Consider the following 25,488-nt stretch of genomic DNA (forward strand, 5'->3'; position numbering starts at 1 on the left):
TCTTCTATTTCTTTCTTTAAGGTTTTGTAGTTTTCATTGTAGAGATCTTTAACGTCCTTGGTTAAGTTTATTCCAAGGTATTTGATTGTTTTTGTAGCTATTGTGAATGGGATTGATCTTAGAAGTTCTTCCTCAGCCGTGGCGTTGCCTGTGTATACAAAGGCTGTTGATTTTTGTGGATTGATTTTATATCCTGCTACTTTGCCAAACTCTTTGATGAGTTCCAGCAGTCTCTTAGTAGAGTTCTTTGGGTCCCCTAAATAAAGAATCATATCATCTGCAAAGAGGGATAGTTTGAGTTCTTCCTTCTCGATTTGTATCCCTTTAATTTCTTTTTCTTGCCTAATAGCTCTGGCTAAAACTTCCAGAACTATATTGAACAGCAGTGGTGAGAGTGGGCATCCCTGTCTGGTACCAGATCTCAGTGGAAATGCTTCCAACTTTTCCCCATTCAATAGGATGTTGGCCGTGGGTTTTTCATATATTGCTTTGATTGTATTGAGGAATGTTCCTTCCATACCCAGTTTGCTTAGAGTTTTCATCATGAAAGGGTGTTGTATTTTATCAAATACTTTCTCTGCATCTATTGAGAGAATCATATGGTTTTTCTTCTGCAGTCTGTTAATGTAGTGTATTACGTTGATTGTTTTGCGGACGTTGAACCATCCTTGCATACCAGAGATAAATCCCACTTGGTCTGGGTGGATGATCTTTCTGATGTGTTGTTGCATTCTATTGGCCAGAATTTTATTGAGTATTTTTGCATCTATGTTCATCAGGGATATTGGTCTGTAATTCTCTTTCAATGCTGCATCTTTTTCTGGCTTAGGAATTAAGGTGATGCTGGCTTCATAGAAAGAATTTGGGAGGATTCCCTCTTTTTCGATTGTTCTGAATAGTTTGAGAAGAATTGGAGTTAGTTCTCTAAATGTCTGGTAGAACTCAGCAGTGAATCCATCTGGTCCTGGGCTTTTCTTTGTTGGGAGGGTCTTTATTACTGTTTCAATTTCTGTGTCAGTTATGGGTCTGTTTAGGTTTTCTGTCTTCCTGGCTCAATTTAGGTAGGTTGTATGTGTCCAAGAATCTGTCCATTTCTGATAGATTTCCCTGTTTGCTGGCATACAAGTCCTTGTAGTAATCTCTGATGATTCTTTTTATTTCTGTGGTGTCTGTTGTTATGTTTCCTTTTTCATCTCTGATCCTATTGATTTGGGTCTTTTCTTTTTTTAGTTAGTTGGGCCAATGGGGTGTCAATTTTGTTTATTTTTTCAAAAAACCAGCTCCTCGTTTGGCTGATTTTTTGTAATTTTTTTTGGATTCAATCCTGTTGATTTCTTCTTTGATTTTAATTATTTCCCTTCTTCTACTGGGTTTGGGTTTGGTTTGCTGCAGATTTTCTAGATCCTTGAGATGACTTGAAAGCTCATCTATTTGGTGCCTCTCCAATTTCTTGATGTAGGCACCTATTGATATAAATTTTCCTCTTAACACTGCTTTTGTTGTATCCCATAGGTTTTGGTATGTTGTGCTGTTATCCTCATTTACTTCCAGAAAATTTTTGATTTCTCTTTTGATTTCTTCTATGACCCATTGTTCATTCAGGAGCATGTTGTTCAATCTCCATGTGTTTGCACGTGCTCTGGGGATTCCCGAGTTGCTAATTTCCAATTTCATTCCTTTGTGGTCTGAGAAGCTGCATGGTATGATTCTAATTCTTTTGAATTTGCTGAGACTTGCTTTATGGCCTAGTAATTGGTCAATCCTAGAGAAGGTTCCATATACTGCTGAGAAGAATGTAAAGTCCTTAGATGTAGGAGGAAATGTTCTGTAGATATCTGTTAGATCCATTTGGGCTATAGTGTCATTTAAATCTGCTGTCTCCTTGTTGATCTTCTGTCCTGTTGATCTGTCTATCTCTGAGAGTGGAGTATTGAAGTCCCCCAGTACTATTGTATTGGGGTCTAAGTCTCCCTTTAAGTCCCTTAACAAGTCTTTTAAATAAGCTGGTGCCCTGTGATTAGGTGCATATACGTTGATAATTGTTATATCTTCCTGTTGAATGGATCCCTTAATCATTAAATAGTGCCCCTCTTTGTCTCTCCTGACAGTTTTTGTGGTAAAGTTTATGTTGTCCGATATTAAGATGGCTACGCCCGCTCTTTTTTCATTTCTGTTGGCATGGTATATCTTTTTCCAGCCTTTCACTTTCAGTCTGTATGGATCATTGTTGGAAAGATGAGTTTCTTGTAAGCAGCAAAAAGATGGGTTTTGTTCCTTAACCCAATCAGCCAATCGGTGTCTTTTAACTGGACAGTTCAAGCCATTAACATTCAATGTGACTATTGAGAAGGAGTAACTTTGCCCTGCCATTTGCCAAAGATATTTTCTAATATCTGGTTTGAGATTCTTGTGGTCTTTTGCTGTGAGGTTTCCTTCCTTTACCTTCTTTCATATTGGTTACCGTGTTTCTGTGTTTCTGTATGTAAGACATCTTTAAGCATCTTTTGCAGGGCTGGACGAGTGGCGACAAATTCTTTCAATTTCTGTTTGCTGTGAAAGGTCTTTATTTCACCTTCATTCACAAATGAGAGCTTTGCAGGATATAATATTCTGGGCAGGCAGTTTTTTTCTCTTAGTACCTGGGCTATATCTCGCCATTCTCTCCTGGCTTGTAGGGTTTCTGATGAGAAGTCAGCTGTAAGTCTAATTGGAGATCCTCTGAGAGTAATCTGGCGTTTCTCTCTTGCACATTTTAGGATCTTTTCTTTGTGTTTCACTGTGGTGAGTTTGATTACGACGTGTCGTGGTGAGGATCTCTTTTGATCATGTTTATTAGGGGTTCTATGAGCTTCCTGTGCTAGGATGTCTCTGTCCTTCTCCAAACCTGGGAAATTTTCTGCTAGTATCTCACTAAAAAGGCCTTCTAATCCTTTCTCCCTTTCCATGCCTTCAGGAACTCCTAGAACCCTAATGTTGGGTTTTTTAATAGTATCCTGTAGATTCCTGACAGTATTTTTTAGATTTCTGATTTCTTCTTCTTTTCTTTGATTTGACTGTTTCCTTTCCTGTTCTCTGTCTTCTAAGTCCGATATTCTCTCTTCTGCTTCACCCATTCTGTTTTTAAGGCTCTCTAATGTGTTTGCCATTTGATCTATTGAGTTCTTCATTTCATTGTGGTTTTTGGTCACTATCTCAGTTTCCTGTTCTACTAGTTGTTTCATTTCATTTTGATTCCTCCTTAATATTTCATTTTCACGGGAGAGATTTTCTATCTTGTCCATTAAGGATTTCTGTAGTTCAAGAATTTGTTTTTGAGAACTTCTTAATGTTATCATTTTTTTGAGATCTGCTTCTTACATTTCCTCTATCTCTTCATCTTCATAATCTTGCATTGGCGTGTCTTGTTCACTTGGGGGCGTCATAGTGTCTTCCTTGCTCTTGTTACCTCGGCTTCTATGTTTGTTGTTTGGCATGTTGGAGATAATTTATGGTGTTTTTTTTTTTTTTTTTTTTTTTTTTTTGCTGTGGTGTTTTTTTTCTTGTTATACTATGCCTCTAAGTGAGCTGTCTGCTTTGTTGAATCCTTAGGGGCTGTGATGGGTGTGGCCAGAGAGCTATGCTTGATTTTTCAGGTTTAAGGCTGTGTAGAGAGTGACTCTCCCAGATTGCTCACTCACTTGCTCCTTGCTGGCTCGCTCTCTCTCTCTCTTTGTTTTTTTTTTTGACTCAGTTGGGAGTGGAGTTGAGGGTAGTTGAAATCTGACCTCTGTGAGTATTTGTTTGATCTACCCCTGGGACCACACAAAGAGTTTATGCAGCCCTCAATGTGTTTCGCTAAAGTTACTGAGTTTGGCTGCGCTTTACATATGTAAAATTGCGGTGCTCTTTGTTTTGCTTGGTGAGTGAAGGGAGAGGCCTCTGTTCCCCCCCCCACCCAATGTCTTGGGTTTCTGAGGTCTTTGTCTTACCCTCCTGGGTTCCCGCGCTGGCGAGATTCTGTGGCTCTGGCTCCTCTCCCGCTGCTCGGCTCGTCTCGGTTGGTTTTCCACGCGGTGAGCTCCCTGTAAGTCCTCTGTTTCACTTCTACTAGATCCGGAAGCGTTTCCTCTGCAGTTTTTTCCTTGAGTCTTTTCCTGAGGCTACAGTAATTCCACTTTTATGAAATTTTATTTTCCCAAGCTAAGGCGCACGTCCTCACTATCCGCCATCTTGGCTCCGCCCTTTTTTTTTTTTTGACAGGCAGAGTGGATAGTGAGAGAGAGAGAGACAGAGAGAAAAGTCTTCCTTTTTGCCGTTGGTTCACCCTCCAATGGCCGCTGTGGCCAGTGCATCTTGCTGACCGAAGCCAGGAGCCAGGTGCTTCTCCTGGTCTCCCATGGGGTGCAGGGCCCAAGGACTTGGGCCATCCTCCACTGCACTCCTGGGCCACAGCAGAGAGCTGACCTGGAAGAGGGGCAACCGGGATAGAATCCGGCGCCCCAACCGGGACTAGAACCCGGTGTGCTGGTGCTGCAAGGCGGAGGATTAGCCTGTTGAGCCACAGCGCTGGCCTCCTTTCCATCTGTGTATCTCTCGCTCTGCCTCTCGCTCTGCCTTTCAAATAAGAAAAACAAAAACACAGCAACAAACTGCCTCAGAAGTATAAAGTTGACATCAGCTTTATATTCATATGTTAAAATGGGTTCAAAATAGATTACTGCCAGATTTCAGCACATTGAACCACAACTTGAAGAAATAATTGAACCTTCTTTGTGGTTATCAGTTGAGCCTTGTGACTACTTTTCACTGCAAGGTGATTTTATTGATTGTGTCGCATATGCCTTTGTGTTTATGTGATGACTTAGACATTAACCTTCCCAGCACCAAATGTTTTAATTTTTAATAACTTCAACTTAATTTTCTGATTACTTTGTCATGTTTAATTTTTTTCTGGGTCATTTTAAGTCACTTGATCTTTAAGAAAGTGTAGATGTTCATGTATAGTCCCTAGGGCTGAGTGAATAAAAGTTAACACATTAATTCATAAGAGTTGAGCAATTTTGAATGCTTCATGCTTTCAGAAGAGATTGGTAAAGAGTTAAGAGGTTTCATCTTTTAGCAGTTTTCTGCTTTTCAGATGCTCTGAGTTTTGTTTATTAAATAGGAAACATTTTAACTCCTGAGAAAAATAGTCTGCTTAATATTTTAATTTCCAATATTATATCCCAATCTGTATTTTTTAATCAGATTTTGATACTTGAAAAAAATTTCTTATGTTAGAATTAATGTTAATGTCAATAAAAGTAAGACCAAGAAAGGGAAAGAGAAAATAATTGAGCAGCTACTGCATACCATACTGTCTGCTTGATGGCACTTTACAGGTATCCTCCTAGGAACCCTAATGTGCTTGAATTATGCCCATTTCGCAGGTTAAATATTCCAGTTGTGTATTTAGTAAGATAAGGCATTAAAATTTAAATCTAAGTCTAATCAATGCCACTTGTTCATATAACTCACAACATTATTCTCAAATAACTGACAGTCAAAATTACTGTGTATCCAAAGTTAACTCATTATTATCAGCTTAGTCATTGTAACTACATCTACCTATACATACAAGGAAAAAACTATACTGATTTAGACAAAACCATTTTGTGCAAAATTAAAGTCTACAATATACTGATATTCTCATGCTATGAATAAAGTACTTTAGGTTATGATGCTGAACTGTTACAGAATGTCATTGATTGAAATATCTTTTCTAATTTCCCTAGTAGGAAACACTATTTTAGGGTGTCTTAAATAAAATTTGATAATGAAGAAGAGAGGGCATTAGTAATTTGAATTGATTTGTGTTCTCAAACTTCTACCACATGTATCACATATGAGCATTGTTTAGGCTTTGTTTATGAATGAGAAACTTAGAAAAATGCTTTTACTAGTGTAGAATCAATTTACTGAGGATAGTAGGAAGAACTTGAATTCCAAATTTCTTTCTTTCACGTATGTGGTCACTGAATACCAGAGCTCCTTGTGAGATGTCATTAGATAGATTGGTTATTAAATAAATTATACCCTCATGCCTCATCTCCTGAATTATGGAAATCATTAAGTTCTTTATTTCTAAGTTAATCATCCTTATAAATAAAATCATTTGCTAATATGTTAAGTGAAATAGTTTGTTTAAAAAAAAGATGTATTTATTTCAAAGGCAGAGTGATAGAGACAGAGATAGATCTTCCATCTACTGGTTCATTCCCCAAATGGCTACCACAGCCAGATCTGGCCCAGGCTGAAGCAAGGAGCCAGGAACTTCATCCTGGTCTCTCACATGGGTAGTAGGGACCCAAGTACTTGGGCCATCTTCCAGTGCCTTCTGAGGTGCATTAGTGGGGAGCTGGATTGGAACAGAGTGGACTTAACTGGCATGCCGATAGGGGATGGCAGCTTTGCAAGCAGCAGCTTAATTCAACACTGGCTCCTGAGCTAAATAGTGTGTTAATAGTAAATAATTATTCTGTTTCTTACTTTGTTGGATTAAAGTTCCAAATTTTAACAGTTTTACTTGTTTCTAAGTAACTAGTGCATGCAATACTAATATTTATCATTTAAAAATTTTATTTTTATCTTATTTGAAGCGGGCGCTGGGTGAGAATGAGACAAACAGATGAAGAGAGATCTCTCCTTCATTCCCCAAATGCCTACAACAGCCAAAATTATGCCAAACTGTAGCCAGGAGCCTGGAACTCAACCTGGGTCTCCCACATGGGGAGAGAGGTCTAAGTGTTGAGCTCTCACCTGCTGCTTTCTAGGGGTACACATTAGCAGGAAGCTGGACTAGAAGCTGAGAAGCCAAAACTTGAACCAGGCACTCTTTGTACAATTGTTGGTGTTGTCCCAAGCGGTGACTTAACCACTGTGCACACACCTGCCTCTATATGTGTCTGTATGTATGTATATATTTGAGAGGTAGAGAGAGATGATTCACTCTCCAGATATGTGCAGTAGACAAGGGTGGGCCAGGCAAAAGCCGGGTCTTCCACTTGGGTGGCAGGGACCCAACTACTTGAGCCATCAATGTTGCCTCCTAGGGTGTGCATTAGGAAGAAGCCAGAATTGGGAGTGGAACTGGGACTTAAGCAGCCTTTCTGGCAGTCATCTTTAGCTACCAGGACAAATGCCCATCCCTTTAATTTTAAGTTAAAAGAAAAGCAATAGTGAAGTGGTAGGAGGTTAGAGGGCAAAGCAGTTTTTCTGTAAAATTATGTTAACGTAAGTACTCATTTTAAATATTTGAGTCTGGTTCACCTCTTGAAAGGGTATCTTTGAGTTCTTGCAATGGGTCTGTTACAGAATAATCTTCAATGAAACGGCAAGGAGCTAGAAGCATGTTAAAGGTTCTGATAGACAAATGATGGTTTGTGTTTTTTTTTTTTGGACAGGCAGAGTGGATAGTAAGAGAGAGACAGAGAAAGGTCTTCCTTTTTGCCGTTGGTTCACCCTCCAATGGCCGCTGCGGCTGGCACATTGCGCTGATCCGAAGCCAGGAGCCAGGTGCTTCTCCTGGTCTCCCATGCGGGTGCAGGGCCCAGGGACCTGGGCCATCCTCCACTGCCTTCCCGGGCCATAGCAGAGAGCTGGCCTGGAAGGGGGGCAACCGGGATAGAATCCGGTGCCCCACCCGGGACTAGAACCCGGTGTGCCGGCGCCGCAAGGCGGAGGATTAGCCTGTTAAGCCACGGCGCCGGCACTAGTTTTAACTTGAGAATCTGAAATATCATTAATATAGTTTCTGTACTCAAGAAATCATTTAGGGACTGGTAATATGATGCAGTGTGTAAAGCCACCACCTACAGTGCCTACATCTCATATGGTTTGAGTCCCAGGTGTTCCACTTCTAATCCCGCTCCCTGCTAATGTGCCAGGGAAGGAGCAGGAGGTGGCCCAAGCCCTTGGTACCCTGCACCCGTGTGGGAGAGCAGAAAAAGCCCTGTCTCCTGGCTTTGGATCCGCCCACCTCCAGCTGTTGCAGGCATTTCGGGAGTGAACCATTGGATGGAAATCTCTTGCTCTAACTCTGCCTTTCAAATAAATAAATTAATTTAAAAAATATTTAAATAGGTGAAAAAAGGAGGACCTCTGCCCTTTCTAATGTGAAATCTTAGATAATGTTTAGGGTTCATTGTTAGACCCGTATTCTAAAATTAGGAAATAGAATGGAATCATAAAGGTTATGAGTTTCAGCTGGCCTCTGAGGAATACTATGCACTTGGGAGTATCAAGGAGCTTTTCAACATTTGTATATTTGAATTGACCTTTAATATTGATTGCTGTTTTTTAAAACGATGTATTTTTGGCTTTTAGGGAAAGGCGTAGGAGGAGGAGTAGGAGTTCTTCTAGATCCCCAAGAACATCAAAAACCATAAAAAGGAAGTCTTCCAGGTCTCCCTCCCCAAGAGGGTAAGTTGAAACCAGTTGCTGACACTACAGAGGAGGAAGCAGGAAATAGTTTAACAAATTCTCCTCAGCCTGCTTTAGAACTGTATATATTTGAGTGAAAAATGTATTCGCATCATTCAGAAAGTTTGAGGTGTTCCAGAAATCTGAGCTTCTATTTATGTGCTCATTACCTTGTTCCTGTTTGTAATGACTTCATTAATTTTTTTGTATATCCTTCCAGTTTGGTGTAGAAGATGAGCATGTGCCATCTTTTTCCTGGTTGTATGAAAAGTAGTACAAACTACACTATTATGCACTTGCCAGTTTTTATTTGTTTATTCATTTTTAAGATTTATTTATTTATTTGAAAGGCACAGCAACAGAGAGAGATTGAAAGATAACTTCCAGGGCCAGTGCCCTGACATAGTAGGTTAAGCCTTCACCTGTGACGCCTGCATCCCATATGGGCACCAGTTTGAGTCCTGGCTGCTCTGCTTCTGATCCAGCTCCCTGCTAATGACCTGGGAAAGCAGTGGAAGACGGTCCAAGTGCATGGGCCCCTGTACCTACATGACAGCGGAAGACAGCTCAAGTGCGTGGGCCCCTTTATCCTTAGGAGAGACCTGGAAGAAGCTCCTGGCTCCTGATCAGCCCACCTGTGGCCATTGCAGCCATTTGAGGAGTGAACCAGCCGATGGAAGACTTCTCTTCTCTGTCTCTCCCTTTGGCTGTAACTCTGCCTCTCAAATCTTTTAAAAAAAAAAAAGACATCTTCTGTCTGCTGGTTCAGTCTTCAAATACTCTCAAAAACTAGGGCTGTGCCAGGCTAAAACCAGAAACCGGGAATTCTGATTGAGTTTCCCATATGGGTGGCAGGAACCCAAGTACTTGCCTCTCAAGCACATCGGCAGGAAGCTGGACCAGAAGCGTGGAGTATCTGGGATTTGAATAAGGCATTAATCAGCCTGCAGTAGAAAGAGTTTTCAGAATTTTTGTGATACTTAATATGTAACTTGTAGCATGCAGATGTGCAGGAAACATTTTCAGCAGTAGTATTGCATTAGAGGATGTTTGTAATTGTTTTTCTTTTTTAAGATTTATTTGTTTGAAAGAGTTGTAGAGAAAGAGGGAGAGACAAAGGAAGAGATCTTCCATCTGCTGGCTCATTGTCCAGATGGTTGCACCAGTCAGGACTGGACCAGGCTGAAGCTAGGAGCCAGGAGCTTCTCCAGGTCTTCCATGTGGGTAGCAGGGGCCCAAGGAGTTGGGCCATCTTCCACTGCTTTCTAAGACCATTAGCAGGGAGCTGGATCAGAAATGGAGCAGCCAGGACAGGAACCAGATCCCATAAGGGATGTTGGCATTGTAGGAGGTGGCTTTACCCACTTTGCTGCAATGCTGGCTCCAGGATGTTTGTAATTTTTGAGAGATATAGTCAGATGAACCTCTGTAAGGGTTGGCAGCAGGTTTTTGTTTTTGTTTTTTGTTTTTTGTTTTTTTTTTGACAGGCAGAGTTAGTTTTTTTTAAAAATTTTTCATATTTAATTAATTTCAAAGTTGGAACATGTATCTATCTCTATGTCAAATGATAATTTATTCTACAAAAAGCAGCACAAATACTATTCATTGTGGTTTCAACACAAATTCCTTAAAAAAAAATGTTAAGGCCATTTAATTGAATCTCAGGGCCAACTGAAGATTACCCTGGCAAAAATCAAATTACTGATTTAAGAGTTTTGAAAGAGAGCCAGAAGTGGTTGTCTTGTGTCTTCCTCCTTGGTAATCTGAAAGCAGTTTGTAGGGTTGATTAGTCTCCAACATCTCCATCTCCATCTCCAGTGAGCCAAAGAAAATGAAAACTTAAGGCCAACAAAGCTGTCCCAAGCAGATCACCCAATGCCGTTAGGTAAGGGATAGAGAAACTATCTGGGTCCTTTCCTTTCCTTCTGAAGTGGTGGACCATCCAGTCAGCAATCCACAGCAAGGTAAATACCTGTAAAACAGCAGCAAATAAGTATACAACTATGAAGATTACAGTTAAAGAAGTATGACCACTTTTCCTCAAATGAATACTGTAGAGGAATATTAAATGTCCAGGGATCACTAAAAGCAGCAGAACTTGGGCAGACTTATTATTTATTCCTGGACCAAAAAATGTTCTAAATGGGTAGTAGCAGCAGCCTTTGGGTTCATCAGGCAGTTCTCCTGGGATGCTATGTAAATTGAGGTAGGTTGAAATCCTGCTAGCTTGAATGGCCACCAAATTGCCACCAATACCATTAATGACAGGTGTGTAAACAACAATGCCAACAAAGTTTGGGTCAGATACAGTTGTATCCAGAATAAGGCCTCCACTGCTGCTTATAACCATGGCAGTTATGACGGGTTCCCAGCCTGAGTGGAGAACTGTCCTTGTGGCTGGATGTTTGGCAGCTACTGTAATCCATATAGGAGTTAGAGCTAAGAAAATCATACCAACTAGTGGAGAAATGTAGTAATAATTCTCAAGACATGAATACAAGCCCTGACTTATCCAAGCTAATATGGTCAGAGTTATAAGGTCACCAAAACTAGCTGCAGTGGGTGTACCAAGTGGCTGCCACGGCCTGCGCACTACGCCGATCCGAAGCCAGGAGCCAGGTGCCTCCTCCTGGTCTCCCATGCGGGTGCAGGGCCCAAGCACTTGGGCCATCCTCCACTGCCTTCCTGGGCCACAACAGAGAGCTGGACTGGAAGAGGAGCAACCGGGACAGAATGCAGCGCCCCAACTGGGACTAGAACCCGGGGTGCCAGCGCCACAGGTGGAGGATTAGATTAGCCAAGTGAGCTGCGGCGCCGGCCTGGCAGCAGTTTCTACTCTATAACCAGCTGTGTAGGATAGTGCCTTTATTCCCATTTGCAATAGATTATCAGTTACAGATTTTTGTCTATTTCATAGAAGAAATTATAATCAGAATAATTTAATTATTATATTAATTTTACTTATATTAATTATACATTAATTATAATATTCGATAATATTTCAACACACATATTTAATATATCTTTACAATACATGTTCATATAATATATATTTATATTTAAGTTATATTATTTAATATAAATTGTTATTTAATTATCTTTTTGAGATCTCCTGATACCTCTCATTGCTTTTTCTTTGAGCTGTCCTGATTGTTTTGGTGTGTTCTGTTTTTTCATTTGGGCATCAATGCCAGTTGTGTATGTTCTTTATATAAAGCCTGTTGATGGTTTCTGTTACAGCGCATCAAATTCATAGATCAATTTAGGGAACATTGATAAACAGATTTGTTAATAAATGAAGCGTCAAGATGGTGAATCTTTCTGCCTAGGCATGTGGTGTATTTTTCATTTTATTCAGACCATCCTTAGTATTTTTCAGGAATGATTCAGTGCTTATTTCATACAGGTTATATGTATTTTCTATTCTAAGTATTTTTCCATTTTTGTTGCTATTGTAAGTGGTCTTTTCCTAATTGGAGGCTTGGTTTGTATATAGGAAGGTTACTATATCATTATTATTTTTATATATATTAGAGAGGAGAGAGGCAGACACACAGAGAGCAAGCTCCTGTCCTGTCACTCTAAGTGTCTACAGCAGTGAGGTCTGGGCCCAGCTGAAGCTGGGAGCTTAGGATTCAATCCTGGGGACCAAACTACTTGAGCCATCACCTGCTGCCTTCCAGTTGCACAGGACTTGAACCAAGGCACTCTGCCGGATGCAAACATCCCAAGTGAACTCTTAACTTCTAGGGCAAATGCCCATCCCTGATTTCTGTATATTTAGTGTTTAATCCCATTGCCTTGCTTATTGGCCATATAGTTATTTAGCTGATTTTCTAAGTATAGAAAAGAGAAATGTATAAAAAGCTTCACCACATTGTAAGCAACATGTTTTCCATCTTTTCCATCAGAGGGTGCCTTTTGTTTATTTGCTTGTAGGTTTCTTTTTTTTTTTTCTTTAAGATTTCTTTATTTATTTGAAAGTCAGAGTTAAACAGAGAGAGGAGAGGCAGAGAAAGAGAGATCTTCTATCCGCTGGTTCACTCCCCAATTGGCCGCAACAGCCAGAGCTGTGCCAATCCAAAGCCAGGAGCCAGGAGCTTCCTCCAGGGCTCCCATGCAGGTGCTTGGGCCCAAGGACTTGGGCCATCTTCTGCTGCTTTTCCCAGGCCATATCAGAGAGCTGGATCAGAAGAGGAGCAGCCGGTCTTGAACTGGCGCCCATATGGGATGCCAGCGCTTCAGGCCAGGGCTTTAACCGGCTGTGCCACAGCGCCAGCCCTGGGTTTTTGTTTTTTGATAAGAATAATGGAAAGTGTAGGATTGTAGAGGTGGGCCTTATTTGTGTTTTTGAAACAAATACTTAGGAAAATTAAAATTTTTTTCATTTGTGATCTCATTAGAAAGATACATGCCTTAACCTTGTTTGCCTTCTGTTCATGATCAGTCATTTATATTTTCCTTCCTCTGCTTCTTTTTGCAAAATTAAGCAAGTGTCTTCTTAATTTCTCCACAAAGCACAATATACTTGTGCTTGCATATGTGTGTGTGTATGTATATGTGGTTAGTGACTATGCTTAGCACCACATAGCTTCCTCAAACTTGAGATATAATTAACATTTTATAGAATTTACCCTTTAAGATGTGCAAGTCTTTTTTTTTTTTTTTTTTAAAGATTTATTTATTTATAGGCCGGCGCCGTAGCTTAACAGGCTAATCCTCCGCCTTGCGGTGCCGGCACACCGGGTTCTAGTCCCGGTTGGGGCACCGGATTCTATCCTGGTTGTCCCTCTTCCAGGCCAGCTCTCTGCTATGGCCCGGGAAGGCAGTGGAGGATGGCCCAAGTGCTTGGGCCCTGCACCCACATGGGAGACCAGGAGAAACACCTGGCTCCTGGCTTCGGATCAGCGAGATGCGCTGACCGCAGCAGTCATTGGAGGGTGAACCAACGGCAAAAAGGAAGACCTTCCTCTCTGTCTCTTTCATTGTCCACTCTGCCTGTCCAAAAAAAAAAAAAAAAAGATTTATTTATTTATTTTGAAAGAGTTACAGAAAGACTGAGACAGAGATCTTCCATCTGCTGGTTCACTCCCCAGCTGGCCACAACAGCTAGCACTGGCGTAGGCTGAAGCTGGGAGCTTTGTTCAGGTCTCACATGGGTGGCAGGGTCCCAAGCACTTGAGTATCATCCACTACTTTTCCCAGACCATTAGGGAGCTGGAGTGGAAGTGGGGCAGCCCGGATATGAGGTGTTGCAGGCGAAGTCCTTGATTTTAGTTATGTTCATAATGTTTTGAAAATACCACCAGGATTTACTTCCTGGACATTTTTCATCACTGTAGAAGAAAGTGTGTACTCCTTAGCAGTACACCCTATATTAGTCTCCTTCCAGCCCCTCTGCTACTGTCTCTGAATTTGCTTATTCTGAATTTTTCCTATATAGACTTACTATGTGTGATGTTTTATTACTGGCTTCTTGCACTAATCATACTGTTTTTGTTTGTTTGTTTGTTTTAAGATTATTTATTTTATTTCAAAGCCAAAGTTATAAAGAGAATCTTCCGTTGGCTTTGTTCAGCCCCAAAATGGCTGAACAGTTGGGGCTAGGCCAGGCTAAAGCCAGGAGCTTCTTCTGGGTCTCCCATGTAGGTACAGGGGCCCAAGCACTTGGGTCATCCGCTGCTTTCCTAGGTGCATTAACAGGGAGCTGGATCAGAAGTGGAGCAGCAGGGACTTGAACTTGTGCCCATATGGGATACTGGCACTGCAGGCGATGGCTTTACCTGCTACTCCATAGCTCCAGCCCCGATTTTTTTTTTTAAAGGTAAACACACAAATAGGTAGCAGCTTTTCTTTTATCATTTTTCTTACTAGTGTTTAGTTGGTTTTTTAATTCTTTTTGTTTTTATATAAAAGTTTCTGTAGGCAGATGTACTGATCATTTCTTTTTTTTTTTTTTAAGATTTATTTTATTTATTTGAAAAAAATTATAGAGAGAGGTAGAGACAGAGAGAGAGGTCTTTCATCCACTGGTTCATTCCCCAGATGGTCGCAATGGCTGGAGCTGTGCTGATCTGAAGCCAGGAGCTTCTTCTAGGTCTCCCACGTGGGTGCAGGGGCCCAGGGACTTGGGCTATTTTCTACTGCTTTCCTGGGCCATAGGAGAGAGCTGGATTGGAAGTGGGGCAGCTGGGACTAGATCCGGCGCCCATATGGGATGCTGGTGCTTTAGGCCAAGGGTTAAACTGTGCACCACAGCGCTGGCCCCTGATCATTTCTTTAAAGTACTTGGAGTTTTAGTAATGATTAGAAACAATTGGGGCTGGTGGTGTGGCATAGTGGCTAGGCCTCTGCCTGCAGCAGCAGCATCCCATCTGTGCACCAGATCCCTGATTCTTCTCTTCTGATCCAGCTCTCAGGTTATGGCCTGGGAAAGCGGCAGCAGATGGCCCAAGTCCTTGGGCTCCTGCACCTGTTTGGGAGATCTGGAGGAAGCTCCTGGCTCCGGCTTCTGATTGGCTCAGCTCTTCATCCAAGTTATAAAGGAATTTACCCTGATTTTTGTAGTACTGTGTAGTTTCATTTAAAAACCTCTGGTTTCTATCCCAACAGCACTTACTTTCTATATGTGGGCCTGAAGTAATGAGATGTGGATCCAGTTTTGTCACTTTCCAAGTGCTTATCCAGATGTCCCAAAACCTTGTTAGAAACTGTGGTGATCTGAAATACTACCTTAATTATACTAAATTTTCATATATATGTACTTTGGTCTGTTTTCTAGCTGTCTTTTAATTATTCTGGTTGCTTTTGTGTATTTCTAAATTATTCATACTTAATAGAAAAAATTTAGAATTCTGTGTGAGGGACAGCTATTTTTGATTACTAGTACATCTAATTATAAGGAATTTTTTTTTTTTGGTTGTTGCTCTGTTAGATAAGGGTATTTTGTCAAGACTATAGTAGATCTTTAATTTCTTAGAAGCTGACAAATTGCCAATATTCTTGTAGCAGAAATAAGAAGGATAAAAAGAGAGAAAAGGAACGGGACCATGTCAGTGAAAGAAGAGAGAGAGAACGCTCAACCTCTATAAAAAAAGGTTCTGAGGACAGAGATGGGAAGGAGAAGTTGGAGAAGAACAGTACTGCACTCAAAGTAAGCGATGTAAGTCATTCAGTGTCTGGGCTTGGGATAATTAATGGAAATTGTTCTTTATTGCATGTAAAACATTTAGACTGAAACTTCATGGAGCAACAGTGTCTTTACATTGCTGGTTTTTAAAAATACTTGTTAAATTGATAAATCTCATTAAATTTTGAAGATATGAGTGAATTAAAATTTTAAAACTACATTCCTTCGAGAATCAGAATAATGTGCAATGAGAAAAATTCTAGAAATATACAATGAGTATATTTAATCCTTTTTTAAAATTTATATAAGGTGAACATATTTCATATATACAGATTCAGGAGCTTAGTGATACTTCCCTCCCTGCCCTTCCACCCACCCATACTCACACCCTCACTCCTCCTTCTTTCTTATTTCAGTTTTTACATTGACATACTTTGCTTATTTTATAATTCTCAAAATGTCAATTGTGGTCATATTACATTTTTTTTTAAGATTTATTTACTTATTTGAAAGTCAGAGTTACACGCAGAGAGAGAGGTCTTCCATCCATCCATCCGATGGTTCACTCCCCAATGGGCTGCAACAGCCGGGAACAGCGCTGATCCGAAGCCAGGAGCTTCTTCCGGGTCTCCCACGTGGGTGCAGGGGCCCAAGGACTCGAACAATCTCCTGCTGCTTTCCCAGGCCATAGCAGAGAGCTGCAACAGAAGTGGAGCTTTCGGATCTCCAGCTGGCACCCATATGGGATGCCGGCACTTCAGGCCAGGGCGTTAACCCCACTGCGCCACAGCACTATCCCCCATTACATCTTTTTGAACTCTGTTAGTTAACACAGATTAGGGAAAACAAATGACATTTATTTTTGGGGGGCTGGCTTATTTCAGTATGTATAATGATTTCTAGTTGTATCCATTTTGTTGCAAAAGACAGGATTTCTTTTTTATGGTTGAGTATTATTCCATGGTGTATATATACTACATTTTCTTTATCCAGTCGTTGGTTAATGGATATCCTGGCCAAAGCCAGTAGCCTAGATCTTCTTCCAGGTCTCCCACATGGATACATGGGCTCAAGCACTTGGGCCATCTTCACTGTTTTCCCAGCCACATTAGCAGGGAGCTGGATTGGAAGTGGAGCAGCCAGGATTCAAAGTGGCACCCATATGGCATGCCCCTTTTCAGGCATTTCATCGATCTCTTCGTCATACTTCCTTTTTTAAAGTGTTGTTGTATTTCTTTGGGGGAGTCATGTTGTCTTACATGTTCTTGTTACTTGTATTTCTGCATTTATTTTTAGGCATTTGTGGAAACACTTACTGATTCTCTACACTGATGGGTTTTATCTTTGAACTATGCCTCTGTGGCTTGGTGGAGTCTCTGCTCCTTCAGCGAATACCCAGAGGCCTGTGCTGTGTGGAGCCAGGGAGTTCTGATCAGTGGACAAGGGTGGGGTGAGAATCCAGGGTGACACCTAAGTTGGGTGTCGTAGATCTCCTCTGTTGTCAGCAGTGAGGAGGGTATGATCAAACTTGTTGGCATAATCATATCCTCACCTCCTCCTTTCCAAGATGCTCAATGCCCAGGGTTAGTCCACAGTGGTACAACCCTCACCTGTGCTGGCATGAACCACATAAAGGATCTGTGCAGTCCTCAGTGTGAGCACGGAACCCTCCATGGTGACCCACCCCAGGCAGTCAGGGAGCTCTGAGCTGCTGATTCTGGACACAGTGATTTTCCAGACCCAGCTATATCCTACGCCCTATCACTCTATTGTTCAGTCTCAGAATTCTGTGTTTAATTTTATACTGGTAAGATTTTTTACCTGATGCTATTTTTCTGAATATTTTTTATTGAATTTAACTTTTGTGTTGTAATTGGTTTTGTAATACATAGTTTAAATTAGATTTGCTGAATTAGAATACTTAAACCAAATTCCACCAAGTAAGCTTCTACTTGGATAAGTATTTTAAGTACTTGATGAATTATGTTAATGCTTTTATTGGCGAAGTATATTTGTATTTGGAAGTCAATTAATTGAGTTCTAGAACTTTCACTTTATAGTTTTATTTACTCATGGTGCTAGAAGTTTATTATCAGTAATGTTGGTCATATTTACTGATAATTTTCTATGTAGCAGACACTGTTCTTATTTCTCTTTAGGCTAAAAGCAAAATTTGCGTAATTCTTGAAAGCCTTTTTTTTTTTTTAATTAAAGACTTATTTATTTGAAAGAACAACAGAGAGGGAGAAGCCCAGGTAGAGAAAGGGGAAGAGACAGAGACAGAGACACAGACGGCTACAGAGATCTTTCAGCTGCTGATTCACTCCCCAAATGGCTGCAACAGGCAGCTCTGGGGCCAATCCAAAGCCAGGAATCCAGAACTCCATCTTGGTCTCCCACATGGGTACCAGGGTTCCAAGTACTTGGGCCATCTTCTGCCTTCCCAAGTGCATTAGCAGGTGTATCAGAAGTGGAGTAATTGGGACTTGAACTGGCACGCCAAGATGGGATGCCAATGTTGCAAGTGACGGCTTAACCTGCCGAGCAAGTGCTGGCTCCTCGTTTCCTTGGTTTTGGTTTTTTGGTATCCTTATTACAAATCTGTCCTGACATCTTTTGGAAATATTTCACTCTTCTAATCTGTCCCATTCTTTCAACTCTGTCAGATTTATTCTGTGCTTCTAAACAACTTTTGGTTCACTCATTTTATTCTCATTTAATTTTATGAAAAGTACAAAGGGCAAATTTATAGACACTTTTTTGGTTTTTTATATGAAAACAATGGAAAAAATATTTAGTCTTGTTATTGCACAGAAGATAAAAATACAAAATTTAGCTTTTACAAGTGGGCAACGCTTAGGAAAATATTAAGTATACATTAATATTCATTGTAGGAGAAGGAGCACAATAAAGAACCAGATTCAGATGTGGGCAAAGAAGTAGATGACAAGGATGCACCGAGGACTGAGGAGAACCAAGTCCAGCAAAATGGGAATTGTCAGCCAAATGAAGAAAACCTCGCTACCAAAACAGAAACAGTATAGGACCAACCAAGGCACCTCTGCACTCAACGCTGAAATCAAATCCAAAGCTTTTAAGTCTCAACAACCGGATGTAGTAAGCAGGGACGAAATCTAGTTGAGCATAAAGATAGCAGCTAACAGCTTTCCAATTGTTAGGTGACTTAGTGGTCATCTTGTTTCTGAGTAAGAGCATGGACATGGAGAAAATAGATGTTACTCAACCTTCTCATCTAAAATCTGTGCAATTCCATGGTGGCTGACACATTTGTCATGTGATTTACTAGTGTTTGCCATGAACCATTACAAATAAATAGAACATCAGAGATCCAAATTTATACTATCTCTAAATATTGGTAATAAGCTTTGGAGGCTCTTTAAAACAAGGCTGGTTACTGAATTTTGTATTTTACTTTTTAAAAAAACAGTTTCAGTATATACAGTTTGATGTGCTTGAAATTGGTGCAAATATAAACACACCCCTTGTAAGTGCAAAGTATGTAAGAAGTTTTAACATTTACTTCACAAGATTTACAGTGATTGTGTTAAATTCTCACTTGTGTTTTCTTTTGTTCACTGTTTATGACAGCAGTTTTTCTTTAAAATAGTTTGACAGATTAAAATTGTTTAAATAAGTGGATTTAAAAAAACAACTGACAATGCATGCTACTGTTCTCTTTCAAAGGAAGAGTAACTGTGTTGAATACTAATACTGTATTAGTATTCAGTGTTTAGAATCATTGGGTCTACCCACAAAGTGAGCATTTCTTTTTAAACTTTCTTGACATTTCCAAGCTTATTATGAATAATAGTACAGTGTGTATTGTCAGCTAAAGGTGGCAAAGGTGCCCTTATCAAAAGGAAACTGGGTTTTCAGAATGGGCTATGGGAGCACAAGCTGAAGCTTTAGTGCCTTCTATAATGTGGTATACTGTTTTCTAGAATTTTATATGTGCTAGTCATTCTCAGTTCATATGGAATCTAGATGGATATTCTATTTACATCCATAGAGAAGTGTGCAAGTGATGTGTCAGAAGAGCTTCTTAGTTCACCTAATAGGGGAAGGAAGTCCTATTTTCAAGACTGACTCTAGAGTTTGAAACAACAATGCAGTTTTGGGACCATCAGTTTTATACTGTGATAATTGAAACATGTTATTTTCTTTAAAGTGAAGGAAACCTTTTAGTTGTCTACATTGGATGGCCTTAACTGTTACCTCTCAATCATCTTCTCATAAATGATGTGCAGAAATTATACTTTCAGGAAGAATAGACATACCCGGGAGGTTGTTTTATGTTCAAGGGTATGTTTCCTTGAGTTTAAGATACAGGTCATCCATCATTCTTAGGCTCACTTTTTGCTGAAAGTGTGCAGGTAGTAAAATGACAACATTGCTAAGGTTTCCCCCGAAACTCTTAAGTTGTGGTTTCTTAATTCATTTCATTACTGTTCTATTTCCAAAAAAGTAATGCATTATAATTAGCATGTTATTAAAAAAATCAAGTATAATTATTTTAATGCAGTTTAATACAATCAAATTACTCAGTTGCCTTACCTCATGGGAAGAGTTACTTTTATAGGTAGATTTAAAAAGCTGAGTAGCAGTTAGTTACTTGGTTTCACCTTGAGTTTTCTGTTAATGTTAATACTATTGAAGTTTAAGTATTTGGTAGAGAATGGAAAGAGATGAGAGATGCCCTTACTGCAAGTAATGAAGCCTGGTTTGATTATGAAGCTGCTTAATCACTCTTCATGTGTTCAGAATTACTGTGTTTTTTTTTTTTTTTTTTTTTTGTCACTGTGTACATTAAAACTTTGGAAAATGCTTTACTATGTAAAGTATAGATGGTCATTTTAATCATTCAACCACATACGGTTGGCTGTAAACAGCTTATTCTGATATAAGAATGCTTGGGTGCATATGGAAAGATTGTGTAGGATTGTGTGTCTTGCATCAACAGCTGTCTTATTTATGATATGTAAGTAGACTAGAGCAAATGTTTGAATCTTTGTTATTTTTAGTACCATTTCTCTAATAAAGCTAAGTATTTTAGAGGAAATTATTTGTTTATGCATTTCAAAAGGGCATCTTAGTTTCATCCTGCTTTTCTTTTAATTGGCGTAGAGATTATTTTGCCATATAGAGTGCATGTTTTGTGTGCTGTCTATAAAACTATCATTTGAAATTGGAGTGTTTTCTTATACTCTGGACTCTATTAAATGTCTTTCATGTTGGTAATTAACATTTAATCTGGTTCCTGCTGTTGATTTGTTCAGTTTAAAAATTGTAAAAATCTTGAAAGATGCTGATTTATTGAAGCTGGAAATGAATGAGAGTACAAGGGTTCTGTAGAGAGTAATATCAGATTATTATGCAGTATTTGACGTTTGACTTGGTCTTAGGGAAGCAAAGCTATTTAGGTTCTAGTGAGAGTGTGTGTGTGTGTGTGTGAGAGAGAGAGAGAGAGATTTTTGTTGACCTGGAGCTGATAATGTTTTCATTTGTAGATTTTTTTTCAAGGTACTTTGTTTTTTATCTTTAAACTTCTTTTTCATCCCAGGTAGATGTTGTCAGAAAAACTTGAGGTAAGGCCAAGAGGACAGCATCTTACAATTGATACCTTCTGATTATCTTTTTTAGCTAGATTATGCAAGAGTATATGCTTTTCCTTAAATTGTACTTGCTGTTCATCATTCTAGGAAAATTTTGTTGGAACTCTTATTCTTGCTTTTCAGCAACACAAACTGACCTGACCGCATAGGATGGTCCTTCCTAAGCTTGCCAGTCAGTTTCATGTGTGACAGCTTGTAAATCTTTAACTGCTAATTTACCTCCTTAGTTATTTTTTCTTCAATCTAATTAATTAGCTTGTAACTACTACAAACACTGGTCAGCTTATTTAGAATTTTCCATATTTCGAATTCCATTTTGAAGGGCTTTAATGTATGCTATGTTGATTACTAGAGCATTAGAGGCTTAAGTTTTGATTTGCTCAATTAAAAGCTGCCGTTTATAATGAAAAATAGTTTTTTTTTGGTTATGAAAATAATTTGTTTTGTGATATTCATCATTTTCAGGAATCTGTCCTTGCCTGTGTATATGGTATTATCCAAACCTGCTCTCCACTGAAGACATTCACATTTAAGGATTATATGTATATTAATAGGCTTTTATAGGCTTTTTTTTTTTTTCAATCTACATGATACCAGAAATATAGAGCATGGTTTGATTTAATCATCTTTCTTTAATTTTTATGTTAGCAAAATGAATCCTTTTGGAATGATGAATTGTAATATTTCTGTGGGTCATTTTATATTTTCGTTAAAAGATAGTACTTGATTTTATCTGGTTGGGTATGAAGTATATCTAGTCTCCCAAAGTAAAAGTAAAGTGATCATACATTCCTTATGTGTTTAAATATTTTTAAATTTTTATACTACTTATAATTTCAAAAGTTGATGTTCTTAAAAGGGCTAAATTATATCTCTGGAAGCAGGAACCTGCTTATCCTTTAAAAGATAAAAATCTTTTACAATAAAATTAATTTCCACAATTATTCTTGGGTTTGAGGGTGTGGGTTTTTTTAAGTACACTTTTATTGGTAATTTTGCCCAGTAAGTGATATGTTATTTTAAAAATAAGCTAAAGCCATTTGTGATTTTTGGTCCATTTTCTCTGAGGTTGGATTTGATAACTAATAATCTTTCCATTGTAGTCTAAGATATTTTCATAATTTGTAGCAATTTATTTGTTAGAATTATTAGTTTGTGTCTAATATAACTTTTCTTAAGATAGTATTTTTAGAAGTTGAGTTTTAATTTGTTGCTTGTTTTTTAAATTTATATCTATCATTTTAATTTTGAAAATTGCTAATTTGGGGGGAGACTTCTCATATTTTACCTCTAAATTTTCTTTTTCCAGGATTGGGATGAAGTAGTTCTCTCTATTCTTAATTAGGTTTTATTTGTTAGATAACTGCTTAAATATGTATATAAGTTCAAATTCTTGAAAATCACACTGAAAGAAGAGATTGATTTCTACCAGTTTAAGGTAGGCAAACACAGTTAGCAAATGACCTAAAAGAATAATTCCTGATTCCCCCAAAAGATTAACTTTGGGTATATGGTGTAGCTGTATAGGTAAACTTAATAGTTAAATTATTATGTTAATCTTGATTAGCTTAATAGAGTAGTGCTATGGATTATCAAGGGAAGATTTCAAATGTAAACAAAGATGCTGCATAGGTGGTGTATATTTGTGAGTAGGATGACTTTTAAAATGGTACTGGTAAAGATTTATTAAATGATGCTGCTATTATGTTGCTATATTTTTAATAAAATGAAAATCTTAAAATCTTGCCACTGTTGAGTAGTATTTTCACCTATTTCTGGGACATTTATTTGCGTTTTAAAGTTTATATTCGTAACTGAAAGGTAGCAGTAGACCCTTCCAGTGTTCAAAATTACTACCAAAATTGATGTTTTTATATATTGGGCAATCTTCATGTGGTGTGGCCAGAACTCCAGTCAAGGCTTTTCACATTTAAACATTTTGTGGTGTTCTATTAAGTGATGGCTGCCTTTTGCATTTCCCTTTTGTTCATAAAATCTGCTTACTATGGTATTTGTATGAGGAAAATTGCTGCCCTGTCTTAACAGTCTTAATGCCTTTTCCCAGTTATCAGAAGTATATATTAGATGCACGATCTGTGTCCTCAGGGTTCCTGGGGAATGGAGACAGTATGAGTCCAGAGTTCCTGTTTAATATGATAAATTGTCAGTCATGCACGTATTTGGGAATTTCCACAGATGTGTTTGTTACTTAATTCTAACTTAATTCTAGTATGATTAGAGAACAATTTGTGGGGCCGGTGTAGTGCTACAGCAGATTATGTGGCTGCCTTTGATGATAGCATCCCAAATCGGAGTGCCAGTCCCCTTGGCTCCACTTTCCCATCCAGCTCACTACTAATGTGTGTGGGAAGGCAGTGGAAGATGGGCCAAGTACTTGGGCCCCTGCCACCATATGGGAGACACAGATTGAGTTCCTGACTCATGGCTGGTCTGGCCCAGCCCTGGCTATTGAGACCATTTGGGAAGTAAATCAGTCGATGAAAGATCTATCTCATCACTCTGTCTTGTCTTTTTTTTTTTTTTTTTTTTTTTTTGTAATTTATTTATTCATTTGTAAGAGTTACAGACAGAATGGAGGGGGATACAGAAAGAATGGAGGGAGACAGATTTTTAATCCACTGATTCACTCCCCAGATGGCCAACCCAAAGCCAAGAGCCAGGAGCTTCATTGGGTCTCTCACATAGGGTAGCAGGGCCATCAGCAAGGAGATGGAAGTGGAACAGCTGGGACACTAACTGATGCCCATAAGAAATATTGGTGTTGCAGGTTGCGGCTTAACCCACTGTCCCACAATGCCAGCCCCATCTCTGCTTTTCAAATAATTCTTTTTTTAAAAAAAACTACAATTTGTGTATATTTATTACTTAAATTTTCTGAGATTTGTTTTACTGCTTACTTTGGTATGTGTTTTGTGTGCATTTGAAAAGATTGTGTTTATGCTGTTGTTGAAAGATGTCATTTATAATGTTAGATCATGTCACTCAGTAACTGATGTTCAAGTTTTCTATATCCTTACTGATTTTTTGGTCTGCTTTTCCATCCATGAGTGAGAGGCCTTGAAATCTCTTACTAGATTGTTACATTTGTGATTTCTCTTAGTATTTTTGCTTTATGTATTTTGAAGCTCTGTTACTGGGTTCATAAATGTTTAGGGTTTTTATTTGTCCTTATATTAAGTTGACTATTGTATCATTATTAAAATTATCCTTTTTGTTTCTGATAGTGTTACTTGCTTTGAAATATTTTTTCTGATGTTAATATTAGCATTGCTGTTAAAATATTTTTTTAACATTAGCTTGATTTTGTCTTATTGTATCCTTTTACATCAAACTTCTTTGTGGATTTAAATGGAAAATGTGTTTCTTGTGGGAAGCATAGAGATTGAGCTTGCTTTTGTCCAGTTTGACAAGTTCTGCCTTTTGGTTGAAATATTTAGCTCAGTTACATTAAATGTTGTTATTGAAGTCATTGAATTTAAATGTAGTATCTTATTTTTCCCCTTATTTTCATTTGTATTTTTTGAATGCCCCTTTTTTTTTTTTTTTTTTAAAGAGATTATTTATTTGAAAGGCTGAGTTACAGGGAGGCAGAGACAGAGAGAGAGAGAGAGATCTTTCATCTGCTGGTTCACTCCCAGATAGCTGCAACAACCAGAGCTGCGCCTATCCGACCCAGGAACCAGGAGCTTCCTCTGGGTCTCCCACGTGGGTGCAGGGGCCCCAGGACTTCGGCCATCTTCTGCTGCTTTCCCAGACCATAGCAGAGAGCTGGATTGGAAGAGGAGCATTCAAGACTCGAACCGTCGCCCATAACGGATGCTGGTATTGCAGGCGGTGTGGATTTACCTGCTATACCACTATAGCACTACACTATACCAGTTGAATGCTTTTTATTCTTTCATTTCATCTTTGTTGGCTTATTAGCTATAATTTTGTTTTTGAACCTTATCCTTTTTGTTGTTGTTTATTTTTTAAGAAATACAAATTTCATAAGTACGACTTTAGGAATATAGTTAGTCTTCACACTATGCCTGCCCTCCCACCCATACTCCCAACCCTCCTTCTCCTCCCTCTTCCCTTCCCAGTCTCATTCTCCACTAAGTAAATTTCTCATTTTCAATTAACTTTGTACACAGAAGACCAGCTCTATACTAAGTAAAGATTTCAACAGTTTGCACACACATGGACACAAAAAAACTGAGAACAAGTTTTACACTTAACTCTCATAATAGAACTCATTGAGCCAGAGGTTCTGCATGGAGAGTT

The 25,488-nt window shown here is 38.9% G+C and overlaps 2 protein-coding genes across 6 annotated transcripts in view; one reads left to right on the forward strand and one right to left on the reverse strand.

The window, feature by feature from the left end:
• The window catches only part of SREK1 (splicing regulatory glutamic acid and lysine rich protein 1), a 57,748-nt gene extending 34,802 nt beyond the window's left edge, over nt 1–22,946 (forward strand). For 2 of the 5 annotated variants that reach the window (XM_062212141.1, XM_062212145.1), the window contains 3 exons: nt 8,344–8,439; nt 15,448–15,601; nt 18,463–22,946. In XM_062212141.1, coding sequence (XP_062068125.1) covers nt 8,344–8,439; nt 15,448–15,601; nt 18,463–18,612 — 400 coding nt within the window. In that variant the 3' untranslated portion in view covers nt 18,613–22,946. The remainder of the gene's footprint in view (nt 1–8,343; nt 8,440–15,447; nt 15,602–18,462) is intronic. The other 3 variants (XM_062212144.1, XM_062212143.1, XM_062212142.1) reach the window with 3 other exon arrangements.
• LOC133774695 (solute carrier family 41 member 2-like) lies at nt 10,090–11,712 on the reverse strand. Its single transcript, XM_062212601.1, has 2 exons — nt 11,678–11,712; nt 10,090–11,024 (listed from the first exon to the last, which is right to left on the reverse strand). Exons 1-2 carry the CDS (start codon nt 11,710–11,712, stop codon nt 10,226–10,228), a joined length of 834 nt encoding a protein of 277 aa, XP_062068585.1. The 3' UTR covers nt 10,090–10,225.
• Nucleotides 22,947–25,488: the final 2,542 nt, after the last annotated feature.

Source organism: Lepus europaeus, chromosome 15 (genome assembly GCF_033115175.1).
Source record: "Lepus europaeus isolate LE1 chromosome 15, mLepTim1.pri, whole genome shotgun sequence".
Taxonomy (NCBI): domain Eukaryota; kingdom Metazoa; phylum Chordata; class Mammalia; order Lagomorpha; family Leporidae; genus Lepus; species Lepus europaeus.

What these genes read in the sequence shown, in the direction of transcription:
- LOC133774695 (XM_062212601.1), bottom strand. Translation starts at nt 11,712, where the DNA reads ATGTTCCCTAAATTGATCTATGAATTTGATGCGCT. An exon ending in ATCTATGAATTTGATGCGCT is followed by an intron (nt 11,025 to 11,677) that starts GTAACAGAAACC and finishes CGTAGTGCGCAG; the next exon opens with GCCGTGGCAGCCACTTGGTA.